Genomic DNA, 16,960 nt, shown 5'->3' on the forward strand with positions numbered 1-16,960 from the left:
AACCGATGGCGCTACGTTCGCGAGCTCGAGAAGCTGCCTAACGCGACTGCATAATTCCATCGGCCTTCTGAGCACGCGAAGGCGTGCCCGAGGATGCTGGGCAGCTCAGCTGACAAATATGGACAAAGCATACCTTGTTTTCGCGTCATCGGGATGACCCCCTTCTGTCTTGGCTGATTCAGCTACAACGGAGTTCTGGCTATGCACCTTCACTGGAAGAACGTCTAGAGCAAGACATATGCAGAATGGAAGGCGAGGATGGTGCCAACGATGCTTGTGTCGACGCCATGCTGACGCTGCGTGGATTTGCATGAGAATCCGCTGACGAGGCACGCCTGAATCGTTCAGGCGCTATACGAGCGTTGAGAACGTTGAGCAGGCGGAGCAAGGGCGGAGAGTCGATAACCTGAGGACAGTCGACACAATTGCAGTCTTGGACGAGCAGTTGAACCGTCCGCGACCACTGGCAACACTCGCGGGCTGAGTCTGCTGGACAATCAGAGATAGATATGGTCCTCCGAATCTGCAGAGTTCAAACACAGGTGTAAGCCATGAATCGTCCGACCAGGAAAGCGTGAGAGGGCTCGGTAGAACCAAAATGATCAGGATATCGACTGATCAAAGAGCGTGTCGAACGTAGGAATACATATGCTCCATGACGGGTATTCTCTCCTCGAAGTTCACAAACGGACGAAGAGGCGAACAACTATCTGAGGGTCTCGTATAGCCTGAACGCAGCCGTCTTCCACGGAAATGGATCTTCGTCGAGGAGATCACCCCTGCCGTGGAGGTTAGCACAAGGAGCGAGAGAGATTGACACCAAGGACGAGTAAACTTGTGAACGAAGAATTGGGAGTAATTGTCACCAAGCGCCAGGAAAGGACGCGGGCTTAGCGGTGAAAGCGAACTCACTCGTCGTTACAGACACCCAGCACGCGTAGACCGCGGACGTGGGTGTCCTTGCCGCTCATGTGGTTGGCGAGGATGGCGATCTGGACGACGTATGCGTAAACTGGCTTGCTGGAGGGGTGATTGATGGATCAGCGGAGAACATACACGAGAAGAAGCGTCATGCGTACAAAGCCCTGATAGAGTAGCAAGAGAATTGAGAAGGATGTGTCAGATGTAGAGATGGGACACGGGATGTGGTTCATACAATATAGAGGGACCGCCTTCCGGAGGGTCCTCCTCAGTTTCGGCAGGTTCTGTACCGACGTCGAAGGTTATCCAGCCGTCGGGCTTGTCGAAGTTGATGATTTGGATGGATTGAAGGTCGTTCGCGCCTGTATACCGCGTGAGAAAGTATGGAAAGGACGGGAATGTATGTCTAACCTGTTCCAGCGCGTATTTCGATGGTGGCAGGTGTGTACGAGTCGTCCTCGTTGAAGGAGAGGAAGAGGGAGAGTTTCTGTAGCGAAAGCTGGAGAGAGATGTAACTGAAATCAGGAATCTCTGACGTACCTGTATCGCGACTTTCTTCGGAAATTCGATGGAGATAAAGTGAGGCTGAGGACCGTCTGAACTGGCGAGCACGTTGATATCCAGCTTAGGTACAAAGGGCCGACTTACTGCCAGAACGTATCGGGGTCACCATCGGTGAGACACTCAGCGCCAAAGCCAAACTTGAAGCTGCTGACACTCCACTTTGCCTTGTCAGAAATATCGGGCCAAGGTAGTTGTGTGGGATAGTGGCGTGTGGGGTGGATCATAAACCGTGAGCCTGGTGGCATAGGTTGGGCGCCATAAGGGCCCGGAATCATTCCTGGAGGGATTGGAGCCCCAGGGGCCGAGATAGCTGCCGCCTGGACAGCTGGATTTGTGGTGGCCATAAAAGCGTGCCAGTCGGGTGGCGGACAAGTTGAACAGCACCGCCACCGCGGACGCTCGGTCTGATCGGACCGAGGCGGCCATTATTCGCGTCACGCGTGTGGGCGACGTGTCCCTTGCGTTCAACGTTCTCGACGCCGCCACCGACGCCGACGACGACAGCGACAGCGACGATGGACTTTCTGCAGTCGATAGTCGACAGGATCCAGCACAGGCTGGCCTTTGTCACATACACGCCCATCAACTGGAAGGGATACGTGCAGGCGTTCGACTGGGGCATCACCCTCTTCGAGACCTACCTCCTCATCCGCCAGTACCCGCTATACTCGAAGCCTGATCCACCGCCTGCTCTCGCCGGACACTTTACACCCGATGTGTACAAGAAGTCGCAGGAGTATGGCCGGGACAAGGCCAAGTTCGCGATCATAACTGGCCTGCTCAAGCAGGCGCTTGATTCCGCGGCGCTCCAGTGGGGCATGGCCGCGTGGTGCTGGAAGCTCGCGGGCAACGCCATCGGCGTCTTTGGTCTCGGCGCGGATTACGAGATCACCCAGTCTATATTCTTCGTCTTCATTCTTGCCTTCCTCTCGTCCCTGCCTACCATACCCATCCAATGGTACCAGACCTTCGTCCTCGAGGAGAGGCACGGCTTCAACAAGACCACACCTAGTCTCTTCCTCATGGACCAGATCAAGACGTACGCTATCTCCGTCGTGCTCGGCGCCCCCTTCCTCGGATCGTTCTTGTGGATATTCAAGTGGGCGGGCGACCGCTTCGTTCCTTGGCTCATGGGTTTTATGTGCGTCATCCTCCACTCTTCCCCAGCTTACTGTGCTTACGATGCGCTCTAGGATCACCTTCCAAATGTCTATGATCGTCATATACCCCACCCTCATCCAGCCTCTCTTTAACAAGCTGTCCCCTCTCCCACAAGGTGACCTGCGCACGCGTACGGAGAAGCTGGCCACGCGCCTCAACTTCCCCCTCAAGCACCTCTACGAAATCGATGGCAGCAAGCGCAGCTCTCACAGTAACGCCTACTTCTTTGGTCTTCCCTGGGTATATTCGCTTCACCGCGGGCATTGCGTCGTCTTACCATTTCTCTAGGCCAAGCACATCGTCATCTTCGACACCCTCATGCAGCAGAGCAAGCCCGACGAGGTCGAGGCTGTCCTCGCGCATGAGCTCGGTCATTGGTACCACAAGCACCCGCTCAAGCTCCTCACCATCTCGCAACTGCACATCTTTACCATCCTCGCCGCGTTCCCTGCGTTCCTCAAGTCGCCGCCTCTGCTGCGCTCGTTCGACTTCCCAGCGGAGGTCGCGAAGAAGCCCCCAACGATGGTGGCCTTCCTACTCTTCCAGGTGAGTGCGCCTGGTGTGATGAAAGGTAGCGGGGTGGCTGATCTACGGTTCCGTTTAGATGATCTTGACGCCCATGGAGTCCGTCATCGGCGCATGCATGAACGCAATCAGCCGCCACTTTGAGTGGGAGGCTGATCACTTTGCCTGCACGCTGCACGAGCGCCTTGCTGAGCAGGCCAAGGGTACGTTGCGCGTGATTAGCCCAGCGGCCATCATTGACTTATTCGCCCTCAGCGTCGGACAAGGACAAGGAAGAAATCTCGGAAATGCGCAACATGGGCGACCGCCTCGGCCGCGCGCTCATCACGCTGCACGTGAAGAACTTGTCGACGGTTTGGGTTGACTGGATGTATGTCACTTGCCGATTCCTGCAGCTCAATACATTGAACTCACCACCTCGCAGGTACTCTGCATACCACCACTCGCACCCCACGCTTACCGAACGGTTGAAGGAGCTCGAGGCTTACAAGACTGAACAGCAGTCAAAGCTCAAAAAGGCAACATAGTTGCTCTTATGCTGTAGTGCTGGCGAATTCAATCTCTGATAGCAATATATTTATTTGCTCTGTAGAGTATAGTTTCTTTCTCACCTAGTGTCATAAGGTTTGAGCATTTGTGTGGTGTTTTTGGCAGGCTGCACTGCCGCACCGTGTGTGAGGTGACTGCACTACTGTACCGGTATGAATGGAGGCAACCGTAACACGTAACGGTGCCCAAAAAAGTTGGCTATATGAGGTGGTGTAACACATGACGGAGGGGTTTGTTGCCAGCGCGCAAAATTCGTCAGAAATTCTGATATTTTCCGGTGCTTCGTGCACAGTCTTTCTTGCTTGAATGATAGGCTTTTTGGGTCATTTCATTAGTAAGGCCCTGTTCGGGAAAAAGAAACACGTTGAAGTTACCCGACTTACCTGTCTTACAAGGCAGGTTAACGAAGATCGGCGAACTTTCGAACGGTCCAGGCCTGACTTACTTACCTGCAAAGGCAGGTAAGTCACGCAAGTTAGCTGACTATGACGTGTTTCTTTTTCCCGAACAGACCCTAAGAGTCTGATCGGGTGCACCAGAACTCGAGTTCCGGCTGGAATATAGTCACGTTCCCAGAACTTTTTTCACACTTTGTCACTTGCTTGTCACCCACGACATCAGGAAAAACAGCTGGAGGCCCGAAGCAGACTCAGTCGGACTCAAGCGGGCTCAAGCGTCTCAAACGCTCAAGAGCTTCAAAAGTTATTGCCCGATATCAAACGTCCTCAAGACACTTGACTCACCCTTGAATCCGCTTGAGCCCGCTTGAGTCGGTTTGAGTTCAGCCAAGTGTCATCAAGTTGCTTCAGAATCTAATTTTCCTCAATCACTATATTCATTGAATTGATCACTAAATTTGCTTATCATTGTTCACAGTCACTAACTCATAATCTATACTACATTGAAGAACTACATTTCAGGGTCTCCCCACACAGGGGGCCCTAGCCTGGCCAGCCCTCTACAGCTCACCTTCGCCGGGATGCACTCATTGTTGTTGGGGGGTGCTGCTCGTCAACTTCTTAACGCTCCCTCCCCAGCGTCGCAGCATGGGGTCGCAACGACTGCCTTCCCGATCCATCGCGCACACGTCCTGCCACATCCAGCACATCCCACACCCGTCAGTCGCACGCATTCCCGCACTCATCCCCACATCAACTACCCACTTGTCGCCCGACACGCACCTCCCAATGCTGCAGAATGTGTCCGCGCCACACATACTCCTGATGCACGCACCTCCCGCTACCATCAGCGTGTCCTGCGCTCACACGCGTTCCTGTGCCGCTCCTTTTCACGAGCTAAAAGAGCACAGGATGCGCAAGACCTCAGTCTTCCTGCTAGGGAGATAGCGACTGTATTCATACCTAAAAGAGCGCAGGACGCGCAAGACTAAAGTAAGGTTAGTATATAATATAGGTACAGTAAGTGAGCAACATACCCTCAGTCTTCCTGCTAGGGAGATAGCGACTGAGGGAAGTTGGGAGCGAGGCGCCACGTCGCCTGTATCTACAGATAGGGGCACCTTCCTAATCCGGAGCGTGACGCTAGTGCTATGTTACGGTGGAGGGGTCAAACCTCCACTGTGTGACGTGACACTTTGTGGCGCGTCACTAGGGAGAAGGCAGACTCGCCCTCCTACGCACCACTTTTGACAGCTGCTTGTCTTCCTCCACCATCTTCCTCCTACCTCATCCTCACCCGACGTGCGTCGGCTGCCAAGCCGCGTGCTGTAGCCGTCGACTCCCTGCCGCCGCCCGCATTGTGGCCGTCATACGACACGTCCAACGACGTGTCTTCGGGTGGTCTCGGGTTGGCTCGGCCCGCTTTCGCGCGCTTGCCGCCACCGCTGCCGCGCACCATCCCCTGTTGGAATCGGTGTCTACGCGCTCTCTAGCGCCTATGGTATTTTTCTGCTATTTTACGGACTTTTTCCCGGTACTGTACGCTTACTTACAGTCCTATCTCTGCGCTCGCGCCTTATTGCCGAGCGCCACATATTTCCTCGGCATTTGCCGGTCCCTCCTGCCTAGAGCGGCACATCCGAGTCTTTTCTCTTCCTGACTCGTTTGCTGTCGCTCTAGGTGCGTAGTTATGCGTTGTATCTCGCTACTTGTGAATCTGACTCGTTTGCTGTCGCTCTAGTGTGATCACTGGCTCGATTCTGCCTCGGACATCCCCGCCCTTCCACTACTGCATGCAGACGGCGAGCCTTCGCGCTCGCCATCCACGCTGCACCTTCTCTACACCGATGACATGCCTGTCACCGCGCTCGCGGACCGGTTGCTAGGTGACGTGGCATTGCCACGTCACCTAGCGGAACGGTCCTGTGAGCTTGCGGGTGTCGCGAGGCTGTCCACCACTGTTGACTTGTGATCAGCACCTCAGTAACTAAAGACCCGATAGCTCAGTGGTTAGAGCGTCACCCCCGAGAGGTGGAGGTCCTTGGTTCAAACCCAGGTCAGGTCACTTTTGTATCCCAACAACCACAAGAACCGCCCACTCATCGCGCAGTGCCGCGAGCGCCATCGATGGACACGGTGCCGGCCGTGTACGCGCTGCACACGTGACTAGGTGTCGCGTTAAGCGTTGCCACGGCGCCAGACGCTGGTGACGCCGCGCAATGCTGACCGCGTCAGGGCATGCGCTCGCGAGGGACGGATCGCTCGGCACGTTCCGGTATTTGCACGCGCGCGCGGGTGAGGCGAGCACAGTGCACGTGCCGACGACGCACCCAACGAGCGCGCGAGCGTGCCCGGCATTCACCGGGGACGCGCAGCTCAACGGCCAGCGCGGCGGCAGCGATTCGGGCGACGCGCTCGACGCGTCTTGGCAAATGCCGAGACGCGAGCGTTCGACCGCGCAGTTGCGCGTGGCATGAGGCGCGTCGAGTGGCGAGCGACGGCGCGGCGGATGGGCGTGGGAACGCGCTCGAGCGCGAGGCGGAGGTGGCGGGGCGGGCCGAGGTGTTGGAAGGCGCGCGCGACGCGTCGGGAGCGCGAGCGTCGGTGGCACGTGGCACGATGTCGGGGAGCACGCGTTGCGGCGACAGCGGGCGTAGGGCGGGCGATGACGAGCGCGACCCAGCGTTTGCCGAGGCAACGACAACAAGCACTGTAGGCCAGGACCCCTACGAAGGGCCCTGGCAGTTGTAGTTATAATGTGTAGCCACATTCCTCATACTTGGTAGCCCAGCCTCACTATGGGATATGTAGGAACACCGAGCCCTTAGAGGCTGGGCAGTGTAGTTACATAGGTCCTGCCAGTGGTGGATAAGATTAGATACAATAGTGGTCTAAAAGGCCCATTACATACAAATATATCATCTTTCCTACTCCCATCACCTTTTTGCCAGCCTACGGCTCGGTCTTAAGTCCCTTGCAGGCTCTCTGGCCTCGGGCCGCGGATCCTTCCCGCGTCGCGCGCTACGCGCGCTCCCGCACGTCCTACAGCGACTGGATTCACCGTCGCCTACGGAACGTGCCGCGAACGCGTGTTCAACGCGTATTTTGACGCTCCCGCGCCTCGACGAGGCTGTTGGAATCAGTGTCTACGCGCTCTCTAGCGCCTATGGTATTTTTCTGCGATTTTACAGACTTTTTCCCGGTACTGTACGCTTACTTACAGTTCTATCTCTGCGCTCGCGCCTTATTGCCGAGCGCCACATATTTCCTCGGCATTTGCCGTGCCCTCCTGCCTAGAGCGGCACATCCGAGTCTTTTCTCTTCCTGACTCGTTTGCTGTCGCTCTAGGTGCGTAGTTATGCATTGTATCTCGCTACTTGTGAATCTGACTCGTTTGCTGTCGCTCTAGTGTGATCACTGGCTCGATTCTGCCTCGGACAGCTCGACCACCTCGAACGTGCCGTTGTTGACCAGCGCCTGGACCTCGTCAAAGGCAGCCTCAATCCACTTGGCCTTGTCTGGACGTAGCAGCGCCTCTGCAAATGTGTTGGGCTCGCCCTGCTGCGCGTCGGATGCGACCGTGGTCGAAAGGGCGTAGTTGAGGGCTTGTTCTACTGACCAGTCCTCCTCGGTGATGCCGCTGAAGACATAGTCGAGGCCAGCCTGCATAACGTGCGCTCCTGGGATAGGCGTCTCATCAGTGATCCGCAGCTCATCCTCACTCTCTGACCACTCCATCATCCTGCGCCTCGCCTCTGCTCTGTCCTGCGCATCATCCTCCTGCGCCTGCTCCCTGCGCTCCTCCTGCACCCCCTGCTCGCTCTGCTCCTCCTGCTCCTCCTCCTCCTCATCCACCTCCTCAATTTGGCCGGATAACGGCGCAAACCGGTTAGGGGACGTCACCTGCGGCTGGGGCGCGGGTGTAGACGATGTAGCGCGGCCTGTAGAAGGCGGCGCAGGCTGCTTTTGCCAAGCGCGAGTCGTCAATTCGCACTCGGATAAGCTATGGGTCGGCTTGGTTGCCCGAGGCAGACGCGACGGTGGCGGTCCGCTCGAGGTAGACGGCCGAACTGTCTCCCAAGCAGGGGACGGACTGCGCTCAGAGCGCGGTGCTGGCTGCTGCTCCTGCGCGCGCTCCTGCCTGCCTCTCAGCGCGGCCTTGCTAGGCGGCGCGGTGCGAGGGGGGCGGGGCGCAGAGGGCGGCGGCGGACGCGCGCTAGGCGGCGTGGTAGGCCCAGCTGGCTGCTGAAGCGGCGTAGAGGGTGCCGGCGGCGATGTGGGCGGCGGCGTGCGCAGCTGAGGCGCAGCAGGCGCTGGCGGTCCGGATGGGGGAGGTGGCTGATCATCATAGAGCGCGACACCATCGTCATCTGCGCTATGACGATGGGTAGAGGGCGACGGCACATCACCCCCTTGATCAGCAACATCCCCAAAGTCCGGAGGGCCTTCACCTCGGTCTATAATCGCCGCAGTGATGAGATTGAGGCTTTTGAGCGACGTCCCTGGCATGTAGCGCTCATCAAACACTGCATGCGAAGAGATAACCGTCTTCTTGGTGGCCGGGTTGTAGAACAACCCCGCCTTGGTGCCCGGAGGGTACCCCAAGAAGATGCACTTCTGAGAGTGCGGCTCGAGCGCGCGCCGGTGCTTGTCCTTCACCAGAACATAGGCCAGACACCCAAAGACGCAGAAGTAGCCAACATCCGGCGTCTTCCCAGTCCAGGCAATGTGGGGGGTGGTATCTCCAGGCAGAGCGGAGGTAGGAGCGCGGTTGGCGACGTGGTTGTAGGCGGCTATAGCGTAGGCCCAGAATGAAGGCGGCAGCTTCGCTTCATAGAGCATCGAGCTGGCGCCATTGGCAAGAGTGAGGTTAGCACGCTCAGCAACGCCGTTCTGATGCGGCTCATCTGGCTCTGTGATCTCCAACCGCCACCCCTCCTTCAGCGCCGCGTCCTTCATGACGTTGGAGATGTACTCGCCACCCCCATCGCAGCGCAGTACCTCCAAGCGCTGACCGCTCTCCACCTCAGCAGCCGCCTTGAACTGCTGGATAGCAGCCCAAGCGTCGCTCTTGCGCTTCAAATACGCCACCCAGCGCCGCCGCGTCTTGTCGTCTATGAAGGTGATCCAGTAGAGGTTCGCCCCCTCTCTGGATGCGACCGGCATAGGACCCTTCAAGTCGGTGTGAACCAACTCAAGGGGACGCGTTGCGCGCTCTCCTGGACCGCGCGGTACCGCCTTGCGCGTCTGCTTGCCCATGATGCATGGCTCGCAGATCGGGTCCGGCGCCTCCCTGCTGTCAAACCCCATGCCCCTCACCAGCTTGCGCTGCCGCAGCTTCGCAATGTCCCCATGGTTGACGTGCGCAAAGCGGCGGTGCCAGAGCGCAGCGTCGAGCGGGAGCGTGGTAGAGGCGGCGCGCTGCGCGCTGTGCGCAGGAGGAACGACGACGTAGCCGTCGAAGTAGCCCGTGTTCAAGTCGTCCACTGTAGCGGTGCAGACAAGCGCCCCAGCGCGATAGAAAGCGACGCGCTTGTCCTTGATGCTGACCTCGTACCCCTTGTGCGCAGTGAGGTGGTAGATGGAGGTAAGCAAAGGAACATGAAGGACGTCAAAGAACACGATAGGCGTAAGCAACTTCTCCCCCTCCACCGGCTGGTACTCCACCGACCCGATGCCCGCCGAGTAGACGATCGCGCCGTTTGCTAGGCGAACAGGAACGCGATGCGGCGAGTAGGTGACGAACCAATCTCGCCGCGGCGTCATGTGTAGAGACGCACCTGTGTCGGTGTTGAAGTTAGCCGCAGCCTTGGACTGGAGCCACTCCTTGAGAGCGCGGGAGGAAGTGAAAGCGCTTGCCTGGCCAGCAGACTCGACGCGCGCAGCAGCGGCGGAGGTGGACCATACATTATCTCCTCCCACTCCCCCTCCCTCGCGCTGCTACGCGGCCGCCGCAGACGCGTCCCTCGACGCGAATGCGCGCGCGTAGCTCGGGGTGAGCTTCCCCTCCCCTTCATCCTCGCTCTCACGCGTGCCCTCGCCCTCACGAGCGGCAGGGACGCGATCGGCGCCAGCGCAAATTTTGCTCGCGCTGTTTTCCTCTTCTTTCTCGTCTCTCTCGACCCCTCACCCTCATATATACATGGGTACATTATGCCCATCTCTAAGCTACTATATTTTCCTGTTCTTCGCGCCCAATGCGACCCGCGGCGCCGCCGCGCAACGCGCCGACGACGCGTCGGGCGGGTGCACGTGGCACGATCGCGTCGCATCAGCCCGTCACGCGAGCCGCCCGAGCGCGCGCAGGCCACGCGCAGGGCGCGTCGCGGCTGTGCTGCCCTATAAGGGAATCGCCCGGGGCGAGCAGCTCAGCTCTCGAGGTGGTTCACGGCATTTGCCGGCCCCGAAGGCCTTACGTCCAGATTGTAATAAGGACTATGTAAACTATCGGTTAGATTTAAATCTGGGGTACAGCATAAGGTGTTCCAATGTTTCCGATGTTTCCGATGTTTCCGCACTTGTACTTACTTTCCGCTCCGCATTCCATTTCCAACGCGGAATCCCGCGTACCGCTTTACCGTCTTATCTCTTACTCATTCTTCCCTCATTCTTCCGCCATTGCACGTATTGCTGTGCCCGCTACTTATTGTTACTTGAACAAGATCTGAATGGACCTTTTCCACATGGACTCGTACTTATTGTTACTCCGCGCACATGCACCGGAATCCGATGCATTGCACCTACTACCCATATATAAGCTGGCTAGCTGCTCCTAGATAGCCAGCAAAAATATCAACTTGGTTTCCAGCCAACTCCTCGCCTTCTCTTCTCGCTCAACTCTTCTCTCGTCTTCATTCCGCGTTTCCACACAACTCCGACTCGGAAACGCGCGGACTTCATCTCGCGTCCTCGTTTCTCAATGGAACACAGAGGCATCAAACGGCGTCACCTCTTATAGGTGTTCGCAAAGCGTTCCAACCCCTTGGCACGCCATACCTAACATGAGGGGCTGCGGGTACCTTCCCACCCGGGCATTGCAGATTCCTGATTTACTTTAAGGATACCCGAATGGTACCCCCGTCGGTCATCAGCTAGCGATGCGCGAGCCCCGATAAGCACCCGCGGCTGGACCAAACTGTCCTGCTTTGCTTCTGCCTCTCAGCACACCTGCACTGTGGACATGACACCCAGCAAGCGATCTGCAGACCATATAGGTCACCCATTGGTGCCTCCAACCAAGCGTGCGTCTGCGATCGATCAGCACTTCCATCCCATAGTGCGCGTAGAGGAACCTACAAACCCAGGTGCCTACGTCAAGACCTTGCTCAATGCAGAACAGGCATACGTGCTGGACGTCGCCATGCGTGAGCGACAGAGCGTATTCTACACAGGCTCAGCTGGTGAGCTGCTTCCATTGGACCTTGCCCCGACATTTCTCACCAGAATCTGTTGGAATCGGTGTCTACGCGCTCTCTAGCGCCTATGGTATTTTTCTGCGATTTTACGGACTTTTTCCCGGTACTGTACGCTTACCTACAGTCTAACTTGTGCGCTCGCGCCTTATTGCCAAGCGCCACATATTTCCTCGGCATTTGCCGTGCCCTCCTGCCTAGAGCGGCGCATCCGAGTCTTTTCTCTTCCTGACTCGTTTGCTGTCGCTCTAGGTGCGTAGTTATGCGTTGTATCTCGCTACTTATGAATCTGACTCGTTTGCTGTCGCTCTAGTGTGATCACTGGCTCGATTCTGCCTCGGACAGGTTATGAGCCCCGCGCTCTAGCTGCCCCAATCAGCCAAATCAACACCCCGACTCAAACTCGCCGTTGTGCGCGCGTACCAGCTGCGATTCCCTCCGCTCGAGCGGCATTCGACGCGCAAGACCCTCCCCTACCTTGTGCCCGAGCCGCGCTCCGATCACCGCAAATTTTCACCCTCCCTCATATTCGCCGTCGCGCACGCAGTTCGCGTCCGTTCCTCTCCAAACAACTTCTAGTCACTCCGCGCCCTTCTCCCCTACACGTCGACCCCACTCTCGTCCAGTTTCGCCGGTTCGATCGTCCCCGACAACCGTCTCTTTGCGCCATGTCGAAGCGTGACTCAAACGGCCGCCCCATCCTCACCCGCTTCAACTGGAGCTGGTGGGACAGCGAGATCCAGCCCTGGCTGTCCTCCAAGGGCCTCTGGCGCTACGCCAAGGGCGCTGTGACCAAGCCCAAGCCCAAGGACGCGAGCGCGGTCACTGATGCAGAGTACCGCACCCTAGAGGAGTATGAGCAGCGCTTGGAGAAGGCTGCTGGCGAGCTCTGGCTTGCCATGGAGGAGTCGCTTCGTCCGCAGTTCAAGGACAAGCGCAGCACGCCCAAGGACCTCTACGACGCGATGAAGACCGCCTTCAACATCCAGGAGGCTGGCACGCGCTTTGCTGCGCTCTCTGACTTCTTCGACGTCAACCTGGGCGACGATGCAGACGCCACCACCGCCCTCACCGACCTCCTCTCGCGCGTCGACGAGGCCATGACGCGCGTCCAGTCCCTGCGCCCCTCGACCGGCTACGACCTAGCCACGATGGACCTCGAGCTGAAGGCGATGGTCACCATGTGCGCGCTCGCCGCCTCCCCCAACCCGCAGCACTCCAACATGTACACCTCCCTCCTGCTCGACAAGGCGCTCACCTACGAGACGGTCAAGGACATGATCGCGCGCGAGTTTGCCTCGCACCGGATGACTGCGGACGGCACGCCCCTTGCCGCCAACCGCGCCGGGTATACACCCGAGTGCTACAACTGCAAGGGCCCGCACCTCATCCGCGACTGCCCGAAGTTCAAGCCGGACTGGAAGAAGGAGGAGGAGGCCGCCGCTGCTGCTTCTACCTCAAAGCGCCAGCAGAAGAAGAAGAACAAGGGCGGCGCCAACGCGTCCGGCGCGTCCTCTGCGCCTTCTGCGCCCTCTGACGCGTCCTCTACCGCGTCCACCTCCGCCGCTGCTGCGCGCGTCGAGTCTGCTGGCGAGGCAAGCGCTTTCACTTCCTCCCCCGCTCTCAAGGAGTGGCTCCAGTCCAAGGCTGCAGCTAACTTCAACACCGACACAGGTGCGTCTCTACACATGACGCCGCGGCGAGATTGGTTCGTCACCTACTCGCCGCATCGTGTTCCTGTTCGCCTAGCGAACGGCGCGATCGTCTACTCGGCGGGCATCGGGTCGGTGGAGTACCAGCCGGTGGATGGGGGGAAGTCGCTTATGCCTATTGTGTTCTTTGATATCCTCCATGTCCCTCTCCTTACCTCGAACCTCCTGTCAATTTATCATCTTACTGCGCACAAGGGGTACGAGGTCAGCATCAAGGACAAGCGCGTCGCCTTCTACCGCGCTGGGGCGCTCGTCTGCACCGCTACAGTGGACGACTCGAACACGGGCTATCTGGACGGCTATGTCGTTGTTCCTCCGGCGCACAGCGCGCAGCGCGCCGCCTCTACCACGCTCCCGCTCGACGCCGCGCTCTGGCACCGCCGCTTTGCGCATGTCAACCATGGGGACATTGCGAAGCTGCGGCAGCGCAAGCTGGTGAGGGGCATGCGGTTTGACAGCAGGGAGGCGCCGGACCCGATCTGCGAGCCATGCATCATGGGCAAGCAGACGCGCAAGGCGGTACCGCACGGTCCAGGAGAGCGCGCAACGCGTCCCCTTGAGTTGGTTCACACCGACTTGAAGGGTCCTATGCCGGTCGCATCCAGAGAGGGGGCGAACCTCTACTGGATCACCTTCATAGACGACAAGACGCGGCGGCGCTGGGTGGCGTATTTGAAGCGCAAGAGCGACGCTTGGGCTGCTATCCAGCAGTTCAAGGCGGCTGCTGAGGTGGAGAGCGGTCAGCGCTTGGAGGTACTGCGCTGCGATGGGGGTGGCGAGTACATCTCCAACGTCATGAAGGACGCGGCGCTGAAGGAGGGGTGGCGGTTGGAGATCACAGAGCCAGATGAGCCGCATCAGAACGGCGTTGCTGAGCGTGCTAATCTGACCCTTGCCAATGGCGCTAGCTCTATGCTCTACGAGGCGAAGCTACCGCCTTCGTTCTGGGCCTACGCTATAGCCGCCTACAACCACGTTGCCAACCGCGCTCCTACCTCCGCTCTGCCTGGGGATACCACCCCACACATCGCCTGGACCGGCAAGACGCCGGATGTTGGCTACTTCCGCGTCTTTGGGTGTCTGGCGTACGTCCTGGTGAAGGACAAGCACCGGCGCGCGCTCGAGCCGCACTCTCAGAAGTGCATCTTCTTGGGGTACCCTCCCGGGACCAAGGCGTGGTTGTTCTACAACCCGGCCACCAAGAAGACGGTCATTTCGTCGCATGCGGTGTTTGATGAGCGCTACATGCCGGGTACGTCGCTCAAGAGCCTCAATCTCATCACTGCGGAGATTATAGACCGAGGTGAAGGCCCTCCGGACTTTGGGGATGTTGCTGATCAAGGGGGTGATGTGCCGTCGCCCTCTACCCATCGTCATAGCGCAGATGACGATGGTGTTGCGCTCTATGATGATCAGCCGCCTCCCCCATCCGGACCGCCAGCGCCCGCCGCGCCTGCTGCGCCTCAGTTGCGCACACCGCCGCCCACATCGCCGCCGGCACCCTCTACGCCGCTTCAGCAGCCAGCTGAGCCTACCACGCCGCCTAGCGCGCGTCCGCCGCCGCCCTCTGCACCCCGCCCGTCTCGCACTGCGCCGCCTAGCAAGGCCGCGCTGAGAGGCAGACAGGAGCGCGCGCAGGAGCAGCAGCCAGCACCGCGCGCAGAGCGCAGTCCGTCCCCTGCTTGGGAGACAGTTCGGCCGTCTACCTCGAGCGGACCGCCACCGTCGCGTCTGCCTCGGGCAACCAAGCCGACCCATAGCTTATCCGAGCGCGAATTGACGACTCGCGCTTGGCAAAAGCAACCTGCGCCGCCTTCTACAGGCCGCGCTACATCGTCTACACCCGCGCCACAGCCGCAGGTGACGTCCCCTAACCGGTTTGCGCCGTTATCCGGCCAGATTGAGGAGGTGGACGAGGAGGAGGAGGAGCAGGAGCAGCAGAGCGAGCAGGGGGTGCAGGAGGAGCGCAGAGAGCAGGTGCAGGAGGATGATGTGCAGGACAGAGCAGAGGCGAGGCGCAGGATGATGGAGTGGTCAGGGAGTGAGGATGAGCTGCGGATCACTGATGAGACGCCTATCCCAGGAGCGCACGTTATGCAGGCCGGCCTCGACTACGTCTTCAGCGGCATCACCGAGGAGGACTGGTCAGTAGAACAGGCCCTCGACTTCGCCCTCGCCACTACAGTCGCGCCGGACCCCCAGCAAGGCGAGCCCAAGACGTTTGCTGAAGCGCTGCTTCGCCCGGACAAGGCCAAGTGGATCGAGGCCGCATTCGACGAGGTGCAGGCGCTGGTCGACAACGGCACGTTCGAGGTGGTCGAGCTGCCGCCAGGCAAGCGCGCTATTGGCAGCCGGTGGGTGTTCAAGGTGAAGCGCAATGCTGATGGGTCTATCGAGCGGTACAAGGCGCGCTGCGTTGCGCAGGGCTTCTCGCAGCGTCCCGGCTTCGAGTACACCGAGACGTTCGCCCCTACGCCAAAGTGGGCCGCCATCCGCGCTATCCTCGCCCTCGCCGCTATGGACGACCTCGTGCTCTACTCCATCGACATCAGCAACGCGTTCTTGAATGGCGAGCTGGCCGAGGAGATCTACATGCGCCAACCGCCCGGTTTCAAGCTCGGCATTGATCCTGACAAGGACTATGTCTGGCGCTTGAAGAAGTCGCTCTATGGGCTGAAGCAGGCGAGTCATGTCTGGCACGAGACGCTGAACAAGGTGCTTGTAGAGATGGGCTTCACGCGCATCCTCTGCGACCACAGCGTGTGGGTGTACGGTCGCGGTGACGCGCGCATCCTCGTGCCCGTCTTTGTGGACGACATGACGATTGGGTGCAAGACTGACGCACAGGCGCTCGGTATCATCGGCGAGCTGAAGAAGCACTTCAAGCTGCGCGAGTTGGGTCCTACCACCTGGCTACTGGGCGTTGCCATTGAGCGCGAGCGCAGCCAGCGCACGCTGTCTCTTTCGCAGCGCCAGTACGCCACGGACGTCCTCGAGCGGTTTGGCATGGCCGAGTGCAGCCCGGTCACCACTCCGCTCAACCCCTCGCACAAGCTCAGCGCTGCCGACGCTCCTGTCACGCCGGAGGACATCGAGTTCATGTCCTCCCGCGCTAAGGAGTACGCCTCTGCTGTTGGCGCCATTGCCTGGCTCGCCCTCGCCACTCGTCCTGACCTCGCCTACCCGGTCTCAGTCCTCGCTCGCTTCACCGGCAACCCCGGCCGCCCGCACTGGAACGCGCTCAAGCACCTCTTCCGCTATCTCAAGGGCACGCTTGACTACAAGCTGACCTATGACGGCAAGGCGGTGAACGCGCGCTCCGAGCTCTTCTACACCTACACCGACGCGGACCACGGCGGTAACCCGGACAATGGGCGGTCTACCAGCGGCCAGATTGTCATGATGGCGGGTGGAGCGGTCTCCTGGTCGTCCAAGCTGCAGACTATAGTCGCGCTTTCGACCACCGAGGCAGAGTACGTCGCGGCGTGCTCTGCCGGCCAGGAGATCCTGTGGATGCGCAACTTCCTGACCGAGTGTGGCTACTCGGTCAAGAGCGCGCCCTCCACCCTCTACATCGACAACAACTCGGCGCTGCAGGTAGCCAAGAACCCGGAGCATCATGGGCGCATGAAGCACCTGGACCTGCGCTTCTACTGGCTGCGCGATGAGGTCCATCGCGGCAGCATCCGCCTCGTCCATCTGCAGACTGCGGATATGC

The 16,960-nt window shown here is 59.2% G+C and overlaps 3 protein-coding genes and 1 non-coding gene across 4 annotated transcripts; 2 read left to right on the top strand and 2 right to left on the bottom strand.

The window, feature by feature from the left end:
- Positions 1-473: 473 nt before the first annotated feature.
- Positions 474-1,864, bottom strand: SCHCODRAFT_02625899 (galactose-binding like protein). Its single transcript, XM_050345321.1, has 7 exons — positions 1,570-1,864; positions 1,462-1,522; positions 1,333-1,408; positions 1,157-1,283; positions 1,080-1,085; positions 913-1,020; positions 474-779 (listed from the first exon to the last, which is right to left on the bottom strand). The coding sequence occupies exons 1-7, from the start codon at positions 1,827-1,829 to the stop codon at positions 707-709; spliced, it is 711 nt and encodes a 236-aa protein (XP_050200031.1). The 5' UTR covers positions 1,830-1,864; the 3' UTR covers positions 474-706.
- A 75-nt stretch (positions 1,865-1,939) lies between these two features.
- Positions 1,940-3,963, top strand: SCHCODRAFT_02542018 (uncharacterized protein). Its single transcript, XM_003032204.2, has 6 exons — positions 1,940-2,626; positions 2,679-2,886; positions 2,935-3,192; positions 3,251-3,374; positions 3,427-3,541; positions 3,596-3,963. The coding sequence occupies exons 1-6, from the start codon at positions 2,001-2,003 to the stop codon at positions 3,696-3,698; spliced, it is 1,434 nt and encodes a 477-aa protein (XP_003032250.1). The 5' UTR covers positions 1,940-2,000; the 3' UTR covers positions 3,699-3,963.
- Positions 3,964-6,110: 2,147 nt separating this feature from the next.
- On the top strand, positions 6,111-6,183 carry SCHCODRAFT_t112. Its single transcript has one exon. It is a non-coding gene; the product is annotated as a tRNA-Ser (tRNA).
- A 154-nt stretch (positions 6,184-6,337) lies between these two features.
- On the bottom strand, positions 6,338-6,755 carry SCHCODRAFT_02732849 (uncharacterized protein; the record flags this gene model as incomplete). The annotated part of the gene is made up of 1 exon (XM_050347137.1): positions 6,338-6,755. A coding segment is annotated over one exon (416 nt), but the record flags the coding sequence as incomplete, so codon positions are not given.
- Between the last annotated feature and the right edge of the window lie 10,205 nt (positions 6,756-16,960).

Source organism: Schizophyllum commune (assembly GCF_000143185.2).
Source record: "Schizophyllum commune H4-8 unplaced genomic scaffold SCHCOscaffold_6, whole genome shotgun sequence".
Classification (NCBI taxonomy): Eukaryota; Fungi; Basidiomycota; class Agaricomycetes; order Agaricales; family Schizophyllaceae; genus Schizophyllum; species Schizophyllum commune.

Coding starts and splice junctions, on each gene's coding strand:
- SCHCODRAFT_02542018 (XM_003032204.2), top strand. CDS start 2,001: ATGGACTTTCTGCAGTCGATAGTCGACAGGATCCAGCACAGGCTGGCC. Junction 2,887..2,934: donor ACTTCTTTGGTCTTCCCTGG/GTATATTCGCTT, acceptor CCATTTCTCTAG/GCCAAGCACATCGTCATCTT. Junction 3,542..3,595: donor ACGGTTTGGGTTGACTGGAT/GTATGTCACTTG, acceptor ACCACCTCGCAG/GTACTCTGCATACCACCACT.
- SCHCODRAFT_02625899 (XM_050345321.1), bottom strand. CDS start 1,829: ATGGCCACCACAAATCCAGCTGTCCAGGCGGCAGCTATCTCGGCCCCT. Junction 1,284..1,332: donor CGAAATACGCGCTGGAACAG/GTTAGACATACA, acceptor CGCGGTATACAG/GCGCGAACGACCTTCAATCC. Junction 780..912: donor CTGGGTGTCTGTAACGACGA/GTGAGTTCGCTT, acceptor CCTCCACGGCAG/GGGTGATCTCCTCGACGAAG.